General features: G+C 34.4%; 1 protein-coding gene across 1 annotated transcript; it reads left to right on the top strand.

Moving 5' to 3' along the window:
* The first annotated feature begins 14,343 nt into the window (after window positions 1–14,343).
* Nt5c (5' nucleotidase C) lies at window positions 14,344–21,035 on the top strand. Its single transcript, XM_018447756.1, is given in 9 exon segments — window positions 14,344–14,605; window positions 17,839–18,014; window positions 18,456–18,497; window positions 18,499–18,636; window positions 19,156–19,296; window positions 19,360–19,517; window positions 19,609–19,795; window positions 19,889–20,029; window positions 20,152–21,035. Coding segments are annotated over 9 exon segments (1,518 nt in total). The 5' UTR covers window positions 14,344–14,427; the 3' UTR covers window positions 20,509–21,035.
* Window positions 21,036–21,563: the final 528 nt, after the last annotated feature.

Raw genomic sequence — 21,563 nt, 5'->3', positions numbered from 1 at the left:
CCAGTGACTGGACATGTACCTATGTCTGGACATAACCTATGTCCATTTACATAACACTTTATTTATTTAAGTTAATATTAGTTTCAAATACGCTTTTTAAATATTATAATTTAATTGTAATCTTTAAATGCAATTAAATTATAATACTGTAATAAAAAAAGCATTTGAGATTAATAATAATAAATTTTGTGTAAGTGTCCGAACATAGGTACATATTTATCTTATTACACTGTATTATTAAGGCAATTGTGTGCAAATATTATTTTAAAACTACACACAGTTTTCCATGGAAAAAGCTGTATTTTGCAATAAACGATCGATTAACACAAATTATACAAAACAAATCGAAAGCTACCAGAAGAACATTAATTCGCGTCATCGAACTTTCCTCAAGAGACAAGCAGTAGAGATAGATGATATCTCGTACGGCAGTAGCTAATTATCAGCACATTGTTGCCGTTGGTACATCGTCTAGATCATGGTGACTTGCGAAATCTGAATCAGCCCGACCAGCGCGAAGAGGACGCTCTGATTCCTCAAACAATCAGAACATAGCGATCGGCGGCGTTCTCTGGCCCTGAACGAATTACGGAATTACGAGATTCGGAATCGAGAGTCCGAAACCTGTCGGCCAACAGTCGACTGTAATTTTCCGAGGTGAACTAACGGACGCATCAAATCGGACATCGAGACGATATCTCGCGATCGAGAGGGTTACGCGAGATAATCGGTGAAACTCGCCGGCCTCCAGTCCCTCGACAATTGACGATAATGCGCCAAGAGAGCCGAGGATACCTTTACGACTCTCAGGTACCAATTCCTTCAAGTATTCGTCCGTATATTCGCAGGGATATTTTACTGCCGGTCGTCCGCGGATTATCGAGCTGGCGCGAGCGAATGGTGCACGCTTCATACACACAGTTTATGGATCGTGGCCCATACTCGGATGCACCGCGGATACTCGGCCAATGGAACGTTCTGAATAATACTTTTAGTTGTACGTTGGCCGATTAAACAAAAATCAGGACGAGACCGTTTTTAGCGGGCCGATAACGACGGAATATCAAATTTCTCCAAGTGGTACATCGCCATCCGCATGGCGAGTCGGTCAAATTAAATTAGGAAACATCGGCTTGATCCATTTTCCAAAAACAATAATCCAGATATATCTATTTCAACTCATAGATGAAACTATTGGGGATCTCAAAATTATTTCTGTATCAACTAGATGAGATCCTAATTTTATAAATGAGAATAATTGGAGATGTCGCGGAAATATAAAAGTATCGGACAATAAAAAAGTGAAAAGAATAGTATCCAGATAGATATAAAAATATTATATGAAATTAAATTATAATATTAAAATTTATGTATAATACATATATAAACAAAATATTTTCCTAAATGGTAAAGCTGAACTTTAATTCGTTCATAAATTTTTCTAGACGATATAAATTAATCCAAAATATAAAGCGTGAATTAATTACATACGATACGATGAGAGTTTATATTTTGAACTCATCTCACCGCTACTAATGAATCAATTTACTTTTACATAAAATGTGTCTTTTCGTAAAGCATCCATCCTGTATTAAATGTATTGTCTAAGTTTTTATCTTCTTCTTTAGGAAATAAGTATCATTAATTAACAATCGCACGGTTATGTTTAGCTGCAAATATAAAACTCAGATAGCTCAGAAAGTCCGAAAAGAATTCTTTTTTTATTCCCGACTCACGAAATGAATTTGTTTCGTCCCATTTCTGTTCTAAAAGTGTTTTTGAGAGTCGCAAAAGATTCCACTTTTGTTACCAATTGTGACCTCTTTTTCGGATTCAAACGGTATTCTCTTTTTAATGTTTTTCTGTTTCTTAATTTTTTATAAGAATAAATCATACTTTGATTTTCATGCAAATTAAATATTACTTTTATTAAAGTATAGTTTTAAAGGATCGGAAAAAAATCCAATTTTTCCAATTTTTTCGCGGATATTTTCGGTTTTTTTCCCAAGAGTAGAAAAATACATTTTGAAAAAATTCACGTGTGCTCGTAAAACCTACCACGTTTGCTTTTCGGTTCTTTCTGTAAAGAAAATAATTGCGTATAGGGTACACAGCGGGATAAGTTAACAGAAATTTTGAAATTGTATAAAAGATTGAGGTCGCATAATGTATTCAATAAAACATACAAAACATACACTATTGCACCATTAATGCAAGAATTAAAAATATATAGAGTCCAAACATCATGTTTATATGATAATAGTAGGTCTAGAAAATAATTTGGATTTAAACTGAATTCGTAACAAAATATTTGAAAAAAAAAAACTACAAAGAGACACTTCAGGAGTTCATTAGATCGAAGTGTGACAAACTAGAGTTAAAAATCTGTCTACTTAAGCTTTGCCATGTACTAAAGGAAGGTTAGATTAGGTTTTACTATAAAAATAGAAGGATAACTAAAAAATTTTAATAAAAATAATGCTACATAATTTCATAGATCGCATTAATTTTATAAAAGAATTTAGAAAGTTACTTGTTATGTCTTTTACATAGCAAAAACAGCAATTTTTCCAAAAAAAAAATCATTTTTCGGGAAAAAAACCGAAATTTTTCTAGTTTTTTTCCAGCAATTTGAAAAAAGCGGCTTTTTTGAAACTATATATTAAAGATAACATATATACAAATATACATATAAATATATGTGTATATATTTTTAAATTCTTATGAAGTTTATTCGAACAGACTAATTCATAAAGAATTCAAGAAGATGAATTCTTTTCTATATATATATATATATATAGTTCAAATGGATCAGTGTGGTATCTAGGTTGTGCTATATAACCGGCGCTCGTCTTTAGGATTTCATCCTCTCTAAAGAGACGACGAGTATAGGGAATCACAATCGGTATATCCGATCGAGAGCCCCGCCGCTCTCGGTTCTCGCGTGAACGCACGAACGGCACGAGGAGAAAGTTTCTCGAAGCCAGGAAGTGAAGTAGGCCACGACTTTGACCGCTCACAAGGTCCATACTCCCGTGGCACGCCACTTTGTAGTGTCTCGTTCCTTCTCCGGCCTACACACTGAGTATGTGTACGTGCGTGCGAACGTGTACGCGCGGTACGTACGTCGCCGCGATTATCCGGCGGTATGGTATGCGGACAGACTTCCACCGTCTCGATATTCTTCGCAGGGTGGCCCAGAAAAGGTGGAAATCAGTAGCAGGAGCGTATTCTTTGACGAACGTCCAGCCGACTTTCCCTTGGCGGAAATTTCAACCGAGCCTCGATTACAGAGCGGCTCCTCATTGTAAACCTCGCGCCTCTTGCGTGTAAATAAGTTCGAACATTTTTATTTCATTCCAAAAAGTTTTCACTTAACTTGAACTCTAGGGACTCTATCTTATAATGAATACTTCACTTCCGATTTATTGATCATCGTTAACAAAATGGCAATAAACATCAGCCTGAGTATTCGGCTGACGTTTATTGCCTAAATCGAAAATCATAAGAGCGATATTCGCCACTTTTGCAGTCACAAACGCTCGCTCGTGTAATCGAAAGAAATATTTTCAAATATCTCGGATTATATGAGAGAATTTATGCTCGGTGCGGGGGTGATAATGTATTCTATTACGATTTTAATTGAAACAAATTGGAGCCGCGGTCATGAGCCGGGGCAAGCGCTGCCATTGAATTTGCGTGATAAACGGAACCCTTTTATCGAAATTATTTATTATAGCACTGCGCCACAGCGATGAGCCGCATAAATAACGCGCCTGTGTAATCGAGAGAAGGTATTTCGTTAGTTGTTTTAATATCCTACTCAAAACGTACGTTAATACTCTTCGCGGTTTTGCGTTACGCTTTAAAATTTTTTTGTCTAATTTTTAATGTCTTCCACAAAATTTAACAATAACGAAACGTTAACGAACAATAACGAAACGATAATAACATTGTTTAGGCGCAACTGTTTTAAGGGCTTAATTAATAGACAAAATGTACGTAAATTCAATGATACTTTTCGCGGTTTTTTCGTCATTATCCATCACATTAAAAAAATTTTTGTTCACTTTTTAATGTCATCCAAAAAATCTAACTTAATAAACAATAATGAAATGATGATAATATGATAACCGTTTTAAGAGCTTAACATGTGATTAAACAGATTTCTATTCTAATTGAAAATTAATTCTTTCAGTATCAGCTGTATCGAAATAAAATATTGTAAACACAAATGCTATAAATATTAGATTGTTTAATCGTTTAATGCTCGTCATTCATCATTTAATCATAACTTGTAATTGCTCAGAGATTTATAATTATATTTATACAAAAAAATTTGAGTACTGTATCATTAAATTATAATAGAGTTACGATCGTACGTGTAATTGTTCATCCTAAAAGAAGTACAATTATAAGCTATCTTCTACTGCGCGTGTTCATTTGAAAAACTGGGGTTTTCCCAACCATTAACTATTGCCTCATATCGTGTAAGACAAAACGCGACAATTGCTTCAGTCAATGAGATCTGTGACTAAACACCTTACGTCAGCGCGTTGCAATGATGCGTTTCTATTGTACCAGTTGCGGTTTGAACGTGCAAAAATGAATTGTCCCGAGAGCGAACTTATCGTAAAATTACTATTGCCAGATACGACGATCAGACACGCATTTACAAGACTGGGTCAAGGTTATTTTTCAACTAGGCAAACGTTCATACAGAATTTCTCGGCTCCGCGTCTCCATGTATTAGCACATTCATTATACCTGAATTACAATTTACCCACTCGCAACATCTTCAAGCGACAAAATACCGTTTATCTCTCTTTTCAAAAAGCGTTTAACACCAGAACCGCCGATGATACCATTTTGGCTCCGTTAATGATTTCAATTTTTTTTATATTAGCTGTTACAGAATATTGAAAATATATAAACATAAATAATTCTAACATAATACAAAAAAATATTAAAATAACTTCCCTAACACAAAAAAAGATAGGAAATTATCAAATTGGCACTTTCGACAATTCTAGGAAGATACTATTCACGGTTTTAGTTAATCCCTTGAATTTATTTAAAAAAAAAAATTTCTCTTAATTCTAGGAGGCTTCCGAGATATTTCGCAATTGATAATGTATCACGAGAAATTTTCAAAAAATATCGTAGTTTATGCAACATAAAGTTTGTTACGTTATTTGAGAAGCAAAGCAAAATCAGTTAAAGCAATGCGTAATAAGAATTGCCACTTGGGCAGGAAGGGCAACTTCCTTGCAGTCTATTGTATATTCTACCATGCCTGGTTCCCCTGCTGGAGATGGTTAATTGCAGGTTGCCTTGCCTGCTTTGTTGCAAGTTTGTTTGGCTGATAAATACCGTGCTATTTTCTCGCCGTGTACTTTGGCGCGTGCAACTAATGTTAAGGAATCATTGTACCGAGTTGTCTCTTCGCTATCTGCGCCTCCGTTGAGATCAATCATTCCGCATGCACTTGTCTCGGGCGACGTCAAACCTGCACGACGAGCTTTAAACTATGCAAGATAACGTACACCGCAACCTGCAAGGGTGGTGAACAAGGAAGCAGGCAACAAAACACACTGGAAGGCTCAATTCCTCACACGCCGTGTCGCGATAAATGTATGACGTCACGATAAGAAAGTCGCGGCCATGATTGTGCAAACAACTTGGAAATATATGTTAAGTAGCCTCCAAACAATGTCCTCATTTGCCGAATTCGACAAAAGTATGTCGTATTTTCCTGGCAGAAATTTCATGCAGATTTTGAGCAATTAACTAAACAGTTATATTAGCTCTGTTTAATAACTGAGAAGTAAAACTACTTATAGGATCAAAATCAAAATGTGAATCTTCGCCTGCAATTATTGATCATAAAAGATTATTGCGCAAAATATGAACACATTTACTGAAATTTACAAAAATAGGCAATAAATGGACTATACAGTATTTTAACTATAATAATAAAAATATGCTATAATATAAATAAAGATAAAAAGAAATAAATCAAGACAATAACTTAGGAAGATGTATATATCTTTATGCATATTATTATTTTTACTAGGAAAACTTCTTCAGCCACTGAATAAAATTCTTATCAAGCTTCTGTCCATTTCTAATGCAATATTTTTATACCTAACCCAGGGAACGAACCAAGTCAAAAGAAAGTCAAAATGACTATTTTGACGTCATGAAAGTAAAAATGATTTTTTATTGATAAAATTTGACTGTTTATTGACGTTAAGAATCAAGATAAAGTCATTTTGATTTTTGTGTTGACACTTGTGTGTTTTTTGGGTAATGAAAATACAGTACTAGATAATAACTATTAGATAGGTGTTTAAGAAAACTGCATACATTTCTACTAAAGTTTTAAGATTCTAATTTGTATACTGAGGAGGATCCAAAACAGAGTAGTTAACATACATATTAATAACATATACGGTTCTGAAATTTTACTATCGATTTATTTATTAGAGCCTGAATTTAATTATTGGTATACTAAGATTTTTTAACAATTTTTTTGTTCCATTCTCAAACACTCGCAACGAATTAGCTAATTTATGAGTTTTCAACTCATCAACTAATATCTTAATAACGTTTGATGGCCTCCGAAGCTTCAAGATGCGGCTCGTTAAAAGATACGTAAATATAGCGTTGCGCTTAAGAGAGCTATCGCATATACTTTGTAACAGCTGTGTTGAAAAAAAAAACAAGAAATCAACGGTTACGGTAAACGCGCGGATAATAGGCTAAAATGTGAGACGAGCAAAAAGCGTTTTGCGGAATACATTCGATTCGTGGATCGGTCATGCTTCGCCGCCTGGATCGATCGCAACATCGTTCGATCGGCCATACTTTCTCTGCGAGCACTTGCCAGAAATCAGCGGTATCTGATTATCGGCCAGCGATCCGGATTCATCATTCGCTTAATAACAAGTAGAAGGTATAACGAGAAGTATAACGATTTTTTTTCCTGTCGACTTAATTCAAACACGCCATAATTCGTACGATTCGACAAATTTGTGTATCATATATTTGGAAGCCGAAAGAATATCACTTTAAAAAATTATTTTTTATATATATAATGAAATTGACTTTATACTTCACACGCAAGAAATTATATTATTATTTGTGAATACACAAAAAGAACGGCTTGCTAAAAGTCGTTTTAAAAATTAGGTAGAAAAAAATTATTTAAAAGCTAGATACAAATTTGAAAATAATTTTGATGCACCATCAAAATAATTATTTGATACTCGAACTAACTGCTAAAATATCACTTTTTGCATTGTTCATCGTGTTAAAAGTTCCTACATAATTATTTTGATGGTCCAACAAAATTGTTTTCAAATCTGTATCTGTATCTATATAGCTAAACTTTTTAATACTTCAACAAAATCGTTCTGTGCAGATAAAAATTTCTAAGGTAAAGCGTTTTTCAAAATATAAAACTGAAATCAGTTTGATTTGTTGCATCATATGGAACTGAGAATAAAGTAAATGAATCATTAAAGAAAGAGTAAATTAATTGCCACTTTCGAAACATTTTATTAGGCAACATTAATTAATCTTATTATCGGACTTTATATTATTTATTTCATTTTCATAACAGTTGTCGCGACGACATGTTATGTATGTCACACGTTAGTGCTAAGTAAGAAATTAATTGCGGCTTGTGACACGAAGTCACGGTAAATCGCGCCGGGTAAGGTCATAGAAACAAATCGCGATCCGGACACACAGAAACATCGGTTCAATGCACCTGCCGGGATCGCGCCAGGAAAGGGCTCGACACGAGACGACTCGTGACGACATTTACGCGATTACGTCCCCGCGTGGCGTCCTCCTTTTCTCGTGGCGCGCGGTGTAGCTGGCAACACTAGTTAACGCTCACGCACTTGCATCGGCGATCGGCCACAGTGAGTGATAATCGCGGAGTAGGTCACCGGAACAGCGCCTTTAGCAATCTGCGTTCTTCGCCACCTTTGCCGTTTGCGTGCACACATTCGCGTTATACGCACATGCTCGCGCACGTCCCCAGGTGATTCTACGTATCGAGCGTTTACGTTAGACCGTAAAAAATAGGTATTAATTGTATGTGAACCTTAAAGCAATTTTCGTCTCTCCGCTTTCCAAAGACGAACTTAGAACTGAAACGATTTAACGATCTAGTATTTAATCACGGGTTCCTTAACAGACGAATAGATTTTATTGTTGCTGTACTGCATCTCGGAGCAATTGAAGAATTGCGGAATGCATGGTCTTGATAAAAAATTTCATAGTTACATTAAAAGTTACATGGCTGTAACACAGAATTAATTCGATGCTGTAGATCATTCGCGGGTAGCTTTGAAAACCGAGAAAAAAATGTCAAATTTTATTTTTGAAATATTCGTCATGGGTGCACGATAAAGTGAGCACAGCTTTACATTTTATCGCATGTAACGCGATTTTATTTTGTGCTTTAAAGCGTGTATTTTATGCTTTTTATATCTTTCATGCGTTTTTTCAATTTCTTTTTTATATTTTTTTTTTTATTTGAAGCTCTCGGTGTGGATATTTATATCAAATGTTAAAGCGTTTCTATTTCTGGCCGATCATCGTCGCTCGATTAAATCAAAAACTTGTTTGCCTTAAACACATTTTGCACCATTAGCCCGGCCTTGCACTTCATTATCGCAAATGGTGAAACTCGCGAGCATGAAGTCTCCAGACATCATTAACACGGTCCATCCGATTGCAATTAACCTTTGTCTACGGGAAGACAAATACAAGCGATTGTTAGAAAACTATAAGGAGCTGAGAGGCGAGCGTGATAAAAAAAACCGAGTCAGGAAGTCATCCGTGTGATGGGAAACTTACGCAGGAAGTACATACACGAATCGCGCATTCATGAGAAAATCTTAAAAACATCGTTTTCCGGCTGAACGTTCCAATTACATTATGTGCATAAATTAAATGGTCGCATTCCTTTATCGTTTTTCGCTTGAAATTACAAATACGTCCAAAGTATGTCCGAGAACATTGAATTCTAGCGCGACACATTGTTCCTCCCTTATTTAATTTAAAAAGAACACTTACACAAATTTGATCAATAAAAATTTACGATTGTGAAAAGTATCCCTATAAATAACTAGAACTGCCGTAATTCGTTTTTGTAAAAGGAAAAGGCGGGCAAGCTAGCTTAAACCAGTTGGCTGAATCTTATCCGTGACTCTCGCTCGTTTATTTCCCACTTAATTAATGAACGCGTGCGAGTACTGCAAATCCGCGAAGAAATGTATCGCTTTAATGACCGCAAGCAAGTTAGTGTGAACCATTAAGTAACAGATTAATACAGGTTGAAAATTGCGATCACATAAGTATCAGCTGATTAACATATCCACTCACATAACTCGTTACGTCTATGTGATAGTAATGTTGATGTGATATAACGAGCCGTACACAAGCAATTTGATAAAAAAAATTCATCCATAACGGTCATTCAATAGGTCGCTCGACAAATCTCGTTCATCTCGTGAAGGACAAATACCTTTTTTCGAGATAATATATCTCATTTTTTTTTTCAACATAAGTCTGCGATAAATTAATATTCCTCGCGTATTTAGCACCATTCAATGGATAACAGAGCACATATTATGGAATTATTTGGAATGAATTCCGATTCGAATTATTCGATTATTCCCTAGATTTCTATTAGAGCTGTTACATTTGACAACTTCGAAAGTTTGAAGCTTTGAAATAATTAACTGTCGAAGTTTATATGTATATATATAAAATGTGCTTTTGAAGTTTCGAAATTCAAAGTTAAACTTTGAACCTTCGAAAAATATATTTATACGAATAGAAAAAAAATGAAAATATATTTGTGATGAATTTGCATATTTTTTATGAAAAAATATATTTGTTATTATTAACTACATTAAATTAATAATTGTATAATTTTTATTCTTCAAAGATTGAAGCATCGAAGGTGTTTCGAAGGTTCGAACATTCGAAGCTTCCATCATTGAAGTTTTTAATGTCGGAGCTTCGAAATATACCAGTCCTAATTTCTATTGTGTTTTTAAGAGAAAACGGGTAGGAATCCATTCCAAACAGTTCCACAATACGTGTCTAGAGCAATTAAGAATGTCGGAAACGACTGACATTAATCGGAAATAATGGTGATACGGCGGAAGGGTGGAGTCATGGTGAGAGGCGCCGAATTACGTAGAAAGTTGCGAGCATATAATGATTATTGCCCTCCGTAAAGGAGTGGAAAGTCAAGCTGCTATTTTTAACATGACACAATATTTGCGAATATGAAATCGGCGATCGTACGGGCGAGTCTTCAGCAGCAACAACGTGTGCACGTTGATTCTGTTGAAACTGTCAATATATAGACAGCGGGATGTATATTCAACGCCTCAGGGATATTCCGGGATACGGGTGTGGGAAATTTTACAGAGAATATCGCGGCGGTACATGTATACTTTGTTACAACGTAAAATTTGATTGTCCCGTGGAATTGTATATTTGAAGTACAAATTCGACGATCAATAGTTCGAAAAGCCGTTTGCAAAAATCCGTAATTTTATCTGCGTCATTTTGACCGATGGGGACCCCGTAAAAAAAAGAGAGAATATTTGTGTGCAAAATGCGCGCTTATAAAACAGCGTAAAATTATATATTTAAATATCAATTTTTTCAAATCATAAGGGAGAAAGTGTATATAAAATATGCATTGCGTATCGCTGTACACATATATCCGCGTTGCTTGTTTATCACCCAGAATACCAGCAGTGCATACACACCAAAATTAATGCGGGGAAAATGTTATGTAACAGCGCGACATATAATACACACATTGTATTCTACGCCGAAAAGATCGATCATTCGAAATAATTCCGGCGCAACATGTACATATGTAATATCGAGGATATTATCAGAAAAGTATACTGAGAAAAAAATGATTGCAATATAATTTAGCTATAATCTGTAGTCATTTTTTGGGACAATTTTAATATATTTATAATTATTTTAACCATATAGTCAATATAATCAATTGTGCTATTAATAATAGTCACACACATGCATCGTTTAAAAATCTTTAGTTTTTCTGAACATATCTTTTAGTTATTATTGCCATATAAATAAATAAGTGAATTTAAGAAAATGATTTGTATTCATTATAATTGCAACTGTATTTACTGAATAAAAATGTTTATTTTATTTACCATTTATATCTTGATATTTTACTATATTAACATTTGAAATCACAATTTATAGTACAATTTTTTCATATTATATGAGAGAACTAAATATATAATTATTATTACTAACATTATAGTAGTAATAATCACATTTATTTTATATATATACTATCCAATTATAGTCACATATACCAAATACTTTTTTCTGAGTGCGACGACCGAGGATATCGAAGATACGTTAGATTAAGGCAACGAGGTCGCGTGCCACCGGTGGTGGCAGAATGGTTATACGCGGAGATGTTAGAAAATTGTAGCTTTCGACATCCATCAATCAGGAAGCAGTGAATAATCATTTTTGGATATCGTAAGACGCTGTTATCCGACGAGATTATTAGCTTCATGACGCGGTATTTCTTTCTTTAATCGGCGAGCGTGAATCGCTGATGTTGCATCGATATTATGTGTGTATCGCGTTGAAGAATCACGAAGATGAAAGAAATATATAAAAATTTTACGTTACGAAGTATTAAATTTTTGCACAGGATTTTTCATATTTGTCAAATAGAATTAAAAATAAAACCGGAGCAATATTGCTCCATCGCACAATGTCACGCATTTCTTTTTTCATCTGAAATATTTTTCGTTGTTCTTTTTAAAGAACTTTCTAATTTTAATATAAACTGGTTGATAAAAAACGATAAATTTATTGCACCAGTCTCCAATTTACAATATAATATCAAGTCGTATCTTCGAAAACGCATCGTCAAAAAATTGCTACGTAAAACGCTCGGAAATTATTTCTTTATAATTAGTCATAATTACTCTGTTTCTCGTTAATGATAACATCATTTTTGGATAATTATCTGCCTTCTTCTGTTCGGTTCACTCTATATTAAGAGAAAAGTGTTTGATATTTGTGACTATATAATTGCATGGTAAAATAATTATGATTAAGACCTCTATTTTTACTATAATGTTAGTAATAATTTCATTTATAGTTATACCAAAAGATATATAGTTGGAATAAAAAATGATTACAAATTCTAGTTAAAATATGATAATTACAATTATTTTTTTCTCTCAGTGTACACTGAAAAAAAAACTAAATTTCAATAAATATTTGTTTGAGTTCTAAGTAAATATTTACATTGTAAACATATTTATTTGATACAAAAACCATTAAATCATTTTTTATTTAGTAAATATTTGTTGTAAGTAAATGTTTACTTAGTACTATTCAAAGAACCATATATATATATATAAACATTAAGATTTAATAAATTTTTTTTCAGTGACCCACAGTCTCCATAGTAAAACCATGAATGCCGGTGAAACAGGGATGCAGCATGCGGATGCAGAAAACGGACCGACGGAATGGACACGACGAGCAACACAGCGAACGATGAACGATCGTTAATCACATCATCAATAAGTTCGTCGTGACCACCTATTAAATATGGAGGCGTAGAATCGGCCAGGGGCTCTTTGTACCGGTTAGGAGCGACATAATCGTGAATCTCTCGCGATTAGAATCGGATGCCAAGTGTGCTAAGTATCCTAGAATGTCCCTGTACGTCGCCTGCACCGGGAACACCTTCGGTATGAGTATAACGAGCCTCGGGTATTTTACCTTTTGTGCAGAGAAACTCATGGGACCGACTGCTGTATTCAAATCACGCAGTTAAGGTAGGAAACTCGCGTGCAGCAATTAACCCATTTATCGGACCTAACATGAGGTAAATATTAAGCAACGGGGGAGAGAAACAATTGCCTTGGAATATAGATCCCATGAACGGATTCGTCAACTTTCTAAAAACGAGCGTTTCGAACGTTTGACTGTAATTAGAGTCGTTTAATGTCACGTAATCACAGTGGATCGTATTTTAACAACTTGAAATCGACTTGTGTGACTCGAAGATAAAATGAAAAAAACGGAACACTTCTGTATATATTTGAACAAGTAAGTCGAATATTGAATAAGTAACATATGCGAGTTTAGAAAGACATATATGTATATAGAAATGAATAAAGATTATCATTTTAAGATAATTAGTAATTAATAAAATATTTTATTATAATTTATCGGTGATTCAATCTATGATGATTTAGAAATCGGTTTCGAAATTTGTTTAAAAATAATTTGAACTCGTTTAGAACTATTACATATACATATACTTAATTAGTGCCAGAATAAAATTCCATTTATAATTTATATGTTGTATAATAAATAAAATAATAGAAAAATTAGAATACACATAGCAAATAATAATTTTTAATATATAATAATATAATAATTATTAATTATTAATATAATAATTATATTATACATATTATAATATAAGTATATTATAATATGTATAAGTTTTAAGTAATTATGTTACATACATAATATAATATAAATAAATTCTATATTAATTATTCAATTATTTTATTAATTATAAATTTTACCTTAAAATTTGAAGCAAATTGTTGAAGATTGACTAAAGTGAGCGTCTTAAAATTATTTTACAAACGCCAGATAAAAACACAATTAATCGATATCATATATAAAGCGAGATTTTTAAATGTTCAACAAAATTTCTTGCGTAGTAAGGATTTCAAAATCATATTTTTGTAAATCGAAACTAGTATTCAATAATAAAAAATTTTTCAAGATTTCTTCTATACAGTTTGAAACATTACCTTCGTAAATATCCTTCGCATTCGCACAACATAAACGCTATGATTTCGAAACACCGTCGTCATCGCAAACGCAGCATACCTCGTTTAAATTCATTGAGTATAAATAGCAGTTAACACGCTCAAATAACCCTTCCATTATATAAATCTTACGATCTATATATCACGCAAGGCATACGAAACGACGCTGCACTAATGACGTTGACAGCACGAACGCAACAAATGATTGAAGGGAACGTCACAAGCACGAAGAAAGAGATCCAGTCGTTCAATAGCGAACGAGATACAAAAGCAACGCCCAATCGCGTCACGTATATCAAAGCAAGTAACCGAATGGCGCGACCAATCGCTCGGTTTCGTCCGCGCCTCGCGGCGAACTTCAGCCTGCGCCGCGTCTAATAAACCGCCACGTTCATGGAGAAGGTAGAGGCGCGAGGTCAGCGGTGACGGCTCGATTCAAATCGGCCGCCCGCGCGATGCGGCCAATCGCCGCGCGGCGCCGCGGTGGTTTGCGTCGCGCGTCCGCCAATCGTCCGTGATGTTGTACGCGAGGTTCGTCGCGACATCGCGCCGCGTCATCGAAATACGGTCGTTCGCGCTCCCTGGACCGCATGGAGGGTCCAGACGCACGGTGGGCGATCGCGCTCTCAACCGCGGTCAGGTATCGCGTGAGGACCTGCGCGAGAATTACCTGAGAATGCTCGAAAAGTGCAAGTGTGAGTAAACATACTTGTGGCTGTGGCTATGCTGGGCCATACCAGTGTCGCGTCGATCGCGCGTCATTTGCGTGCTTGTGTCCTTCGCGTGCGTATGTGAATGTATTCGTGCGTTTCGTCACGCGCGAAGGGTGCTGCGCATGCGCTCGGCGCGTTCGATATATCGATAGGGCACGTGCGCGCGCGCGACCTTGACATGGCGCGCATGCCGAGCGAATTATTGGCACGCGGATCGATCGTCCTCCCTGCGAGAGTGACGACGTACCGTTACGTGTCTTCGCTGCGGCGAAGCCGCGACGGGATCTGATTGACTCTCTCGAGCACAAAGTTCTAATAAGAGACGCATGCGATTACGTGTGAAACGACATACGGCGAAATCGTCACCGAATGGCTGGTCGCCAAACCGTCACTCGAATACACGTGTCCGAGAACACTTGAATTAGCGACATTAGCACAATTATATAGCTTTTGCCTGTTGTTTACGATGCATTCTTGAAGAATATTGTTCGTCAACTACATTTTCACTGTTCTTTTTAGCAGGAAATTGTTAGAAGATAAAAATTCATAATACTGTACCTAAAAATTCAAAAAGAAAAAAATGGCTTATTCTATTAATATTTTAACTTAATGCGATCTGAAATGCAGATTGTTCCAATTAAAAACATGTAAGGTCCTGTATACAATGGAAAATATTAGAACAAAAATGATTTATTAGATGAATGTAACAAAAAAAATGTGGAAATAAATATATATTCATTTTATTTGTATCTATTGTGTGTTATTTCTATATAAATATATATTTATATAGAAATAACACACAATAGATACAAATAAAAAAGATATAAAACAATCTATGGTTGCGTTCCGATATTCGCTGCGCACTGAAAATTTATGAGTGAGCTCCGAGTTACGTATGAAGCGCATGATGTATCATTTTATCCTTCTTTATTATTTAGTGAACAACAAGAACAAACGATGCATCATATTTGCGCTTTATGCGCAACTCGGAACGCACCCTACGTTATATGTTACATGCGCTATAGATTTTCAATACTGGCAGAATATCGGAATTCGCAGCCTTATAATATATCCCTAATAGCACACTTTATTCGAGGGATATTCTTAGGACATAGGGATATCCTCTGAATGTTCTTTGGAACGTCCCTTGGAGATGCTATTAGGGATGTAATCAGAATATGTCTTATATCTTATTCGTATCCATTGTGTACTTTACGTCCATATTCATTTCCTAATTTTTTCATTTCTAATATTCAATATTTATTTCTGTTTCTAATATTTCTTTCACTGTAGGGTCTAAAAAAATCCCCATATATATATTTCATTTATGAATAAAAGAGATAGATAACATAAAATATGATCTAGGAAAAACGCTATTTATTTTACTTGTTTTGTTAATAAGAGGTTGGTTCATCGTTTGCTCTTAATACACATTCTATCGTTGTTGAAATAGTCATTCAATAAGTATTCTATCTTGAATAGATCTAATATTTTACTATCGCTTTAATAGAATATCTTTCAATTGCTTATATAAATGATATTTGAGGAGAAAATTTTCTTCTCATTTTTTATTTCCTAAAATAACTCTTTATTCTCCAAAATTTCATCGTCTTTCCTGATCAATGCCTGATTTAAATATCAATTAACATATCGTTACACATTTTGTAATATTTGTGATTTTGAAGCGCAGAATGAGAAACAACAGTTTTCCAAGAGACGTCCTTATTACGTCTTTAGGACGTCTTTAGAATGCCTTTAGGTCTCTTTTGAGAACTGTGTTGTGCAAGGGATTTTCTCCTTCAATATCTTTTAAGCAATTAGAAGACTTCTGCTAGAAGAATGGTATAATATAAAAGGAATGGTTGCACTGCAGCAGTTGCTACCCTATTCAACTCTATTTTAACAAGGATAGAATCTATAGATTTAAAGACAAATAATGGTTCAACTTTTTATTAATAAAACAAGTAGATAAATACTTCTCAGACGTTCACGTTATTTTGTTAATTTATTCTCCATACATATACATGTAAATAAATACAAGCGGTGCATATCTTATCGCTTGTAATTACAGAAATTAGCGAATGTATATTATTTATAAATTTGCGGAGCTTCGATAAATTAAAGAAACGGGAGGCATGCCAGGAGAAAAAAAAACGGACCGATGCACATTCACATAAATTTGTCGCGGGTGCGAAGAACACAGTAAAACGTAGCCTCACGAAATTTCAATATTAAATTCCCGTGTATCTCCGGCCGCGTTGACAAACTTACGAGCCGTAGCCTGTATTTATCGTCGCAATTGGACGGCCCGTGAGATAACGACGTGCCGAAGCCGCATCGAGCAAGTTATTTGAGCGAGCGAGTGAACAGGAAAAGTACATAAATTATTGATGAGGATATCCGCCGCGTCTCTCGACTCGCCCAACATTCCCGCTCGTCCGTCTTGATTAATTACTCCGCTGACGAAAAGCAGCGTAAGGAGGGCGGCCAAAGAGCGGATTAGATTTTAGATCGCGGAGATCGGTCTCTCACGGCACAGACGAGAGGAGGCGACGAATGTGCCGGGCAGAAAAATCTAGGACAGTGAAAATCGGCCTGTATCGCGCGCATCTATAGAACGAAACGGGAGCACCGACGCACAAATTGATCGCCAGTTAGGTCTGGAGGAGTAATAACTGTAGTTCATTCCAATCGAGGACTCGAGCTCGCGCGAAATTAAGATCGGATGCGAGCGATACCGATCCATTTCCAATTCTCGGAGAGGCACAAAGCCGCATCCTTCATCGCGCCGTTCGACTCTTATCACGTTAGACAGGGCTGAGCATGTATTTGAAATACTTTTCTTTGATAAACAAAAGTTAAGAGAGTTGTAAGACAACTGTATTTTATATTTTGTATTTCAGTGGAGTATATGCAAATTCTGTATTTTGTATTTCAAGGAATCATATGAAAGTATTTTATATTATAAATATTAGATTGACAATTAATCTTGCTATTTGAATTACAAAATACAAAAAACTTTTAATCTTTCGATTTTAAATACAAAATATTTTCATGTGCTCTGAAATATAAAATACAAAATATACTTGTATTGCAAATACTGTGTTTTAAATAAAAATATTTTAAATACATGTCCAGTCCTTAGATGTTTGATTAGATGCTGTGCATCTTTTTCTTTTCTTCCCGAATTAATTTTCAATGTCGTAATTTTATAGCGAAGAAATTGCCGCAAGATGTGAATCCCAAAGGCGTGTTTGCCTGCAACGAGCTTGACTTGAAAGAGGTCCAAGTCTATGGATTCGATTACGATTACACGCTGGCGTGTTACAAGCCATCTATGGACTACTTGCTTTACAGTCTGGGTCGCGATATGCTTATTAAAAAATTTAAGGTCTCTATTTTGTGATAAATTTGCTGATTAATCAAATCAATATGATATGATATGTATTATATATGCAATTCTTTCGCTTCTTTGGATAAAATCTAGAATCAACTTTTTGTAATAATGCAAAAAAATATAATTAAAATGTCTTTGGTCAAATATGTTTAATGATTAATAAAAGAAACGTATGTTGTATGTATTGCAAACCTTTTTCGTTTTCGAGAAAAACATTATTTAATTGTCAAAAATAGTTTGTGCTTTATTGAAAACTTTAGTAAAAGCTTTAGTTTCTGCTGAAAGAGAAAACAATTAAATGTGTAGAAGAATACATAAAGCTTGTCTTTTCATCTTAAAGGACAGCTCCTCAAAATTTCTCCCGAAATCAAAGGACAATTACAACTGATTAGAATTTCATCTTGAAGTTCACTCAAACTAGCTTAATTATTCCAGTATCCAGAGGGAATTGCCAATCTAGAGTACAGAGAAAATTTCGTTCGACAGCTTCTTGCAAATTCAATTGGGGGCCGTTTATCGTGGTTTGCATCCCGTACCCGATGAAGAGGTTCTTCGAATCTACAAGAACAGGATAATACCGATAGCTTATGTGGAGGCACCTCATAAACACTCTTACGTGAGTTCATTATCGAATAACGACGACAAAATGGGAGAATTAATGAATTATGCGTGGCACTTGAAAGCTTAATGCACACACATGTTTCTTCTTTTTAATAAGAAAACGAGCACTGCATGATTTGCTTAAAGCCAGTAAATTCAAGATATGAGAAGTACTTCACAATTTTTGAATATCGACAATATGATTTGTTGCATAACTGAACAACTATGCTTAATTATTTTTAATCATTTTTCTAAACACTAAAACATTTCTCGTCTTCTCTCTTTTTTATACCGTGGCAAAAAGAAGCAGCGACATTTTTCGTGATTTGTACGTTTTCATTTGTAAAGAGAAATCTTAATGTATTAAATGTCTCTCGTTCTCTGTTTTTGCATGTATCAACATGTGTGTTTTTGAACGATGAATTGCTTCAATCACGATATAGAAGGCAAGTATAATATATATTTATATTCGCGAAATATGTACATATATGTATTTTTTTTAGAATATTCTAAATTCTAACATTTATTTGTTTAGGATGCTGTACATCGCTCGAAAATGGTTCAATTAGCCGATTTGTTTTCGGTACCAGAAATATGTCTATTGTGTAACGTCACGGAGTATTTTCTACAGAATCACATTGATTATCATCCAGAGATACTTTTTAGAGACGTTAAGGTGAGCAATCAAAGTATAATCTTGCTAATTGCTATTGTAATGAATCTTATACGATATTTATAGAACTCTGTGCAAAGTTGCCATCCTGTAATGCATCAACTAGTAGTGGAAAATGTATCTGAATACCTAGAACAGAATAAAGATTTAAGGAGATTTTTCGATCGACTTCGAAATGCCGGCAAAAAGACGTTTCTGGTTACAAACAGTCCTTTTCATTTCGTGTATGTTTCTCAAGTATTGGCAATCTTAATTTAAACGAAATTTATTATGCATATAATAATTATTATACAATGGTTGACGTGACTTTTGCAGTAACAATGGAATGCAATTTCTGGTTGGCGAAAATTGGAAGAATTATTTCGACGTAGTAATCGTTCAAGCGAGAAAACCAAAATTTTTCACTGAAGAAACGCGCCCCTTGAGAATCTACGACGAAGTTAAACAGACGCAACTATGGGATAGAGTCACTAAACTCAACAAGGGTATCATATATCTCGAGGTAATTGTCTATTTTAATATTTAAAAAAATTATATATTTGTGATTATAATATGCTAAGTAATACTATATTTATTAACCGCGAAATACACTTAGGGAACAGTTAAACAGTTGCAAGATATGACCGAATGGCGAGGACATCAAGTATTGTACTTTGGTGATCATCCATACAGCGATCTGGCAGACGTAACTTTAGAACATGGCTGGCGAACAGGCGCAATAATAAAAGAATTGACGGTAATACACAATTTTTATTAATCTTTTTTGTATGAAACTAATTTGTTTTTAAAAGAATATTGATACACTGAATTTAATATAGATATGACCGTATGACATACAATACATAAATTGCATTACAGCACGAAATCGAAACCTTGAATGATCCGAAGTTCAAAGAAAACGCGAACTGGCTCCAGATGTTAACTGGTTTAATTGAAGAACATCAGGATTATGAAGGACCTGAAGTGCAAAATGAACTGGACGAATGGATGAGGGAACGGGATCAATTAAGAAACGAGATTAAATCTGTCTTCAACGAACAATTCGGCTCGGTGTTCAGAACATATCATAATCCGACTTATTTCTCTAGAAGACTGTTTAGATTCGCCGATATCTATATGAGCTCGATCACAAACCTATTAGAATACTCCACAAGTCATACGTTTTATCCTAGGAGAGGTGTAATGCCTCACGAATATACTAGTTATTTCGTATAAAATGTCTATGTTTTTAGAAATATTTATTGTTCTTATGTAAACGCTTTTAGGGCGTACAACCAAAATATTTTACAGAGAATAGTATTTTCGATGAGAAAAGTCCAATGTATTCAATGTCATAATATAAAGCCTTCATAATGTCAAGCCAACAGAAAATTACCAGTTCTGTTCACAATACTTCCGCCTTATTATTAGGTATGCATGCATAATTTACGTGTATATGCAATGTGTAATCTATATCGATCACCATTAATGCGCTTTTACAGCCGCGTAGTTACAGATAATCTGCATCGAAATGTAATGTATGTAAACGTGATAAAACGGACGGGCATAGAGATCACGAAGGCTGTTACGTTATTATTATTACCATGACAATAGCTGTATTATGTAAAATGAAGTTGTAAGGAGTAAATGTACAGAATAGGAAAAGTCGAGCGATTATACACAAAGTATTATTGAACTACGAAACTCATTGGATATTTTAAGATTTAATAATTAGAGTTTATTTTTCGTAAATGATATAAAGAAAAGAGATAATGTGCTTTTGTGTGTGTGCGTAATTAGAACGAGATATAACTTTTGAACAGTATATTAAAATTAAAATCATGTTGATACTCAATTATTTTTGTGCAAAGAGATTGTATATTTATCATTAGTGTATTATGAATTTAAAATTTAACTTGTAATATATATTTATGAATATGCTGTATATTTATATGAACAAGTGTATTACACGTATGCAATTCGATTTTTAACCAAAATTTATAAATTAAAACTCGTAATTTAATTGGTATATTATTAGATTTCTACTAAGTTCCTTATCATAATTTTATTCCTTCTACAAGAAAGTATGCATTAAAAATTAAACATTTATTTGGTTAAAGTTTAAACACGTCTATGCAAAATGAAAATTTATATTTATAAATTTAACTCTACTTTGTATAGAATGGCTTGATACAATCAAAGATTTCCAGCATATTCAAAAATATAGTCGTTGAGATAACTGTGTGTTCAAAAATATTTAAATATTTATATGAAAAATGCTAAAGTACATT

This window comes from Mycetomoellerius zeteki, unplaced genomic scaffold, assembly GCF_001594055.1.
Source record: "Mycetomoellerius zeteki isolate Tzet28-1 unplaced genomic scaffold, Tzet1.0 scaffold211, whole genome shotgun sequence".
In the NCBI taxonomy this organism is placed as follows: domain Eukaryota; kingdom Metazoa; phylum Arthropoda; class Insecta; order Hymenoptera; family Formicidae; genus Mycetomoellerius; species Mycetomoellerius zeteki.
This window is presented reverse-complemented; position numbering and strand designations above follow the sequence as displayed.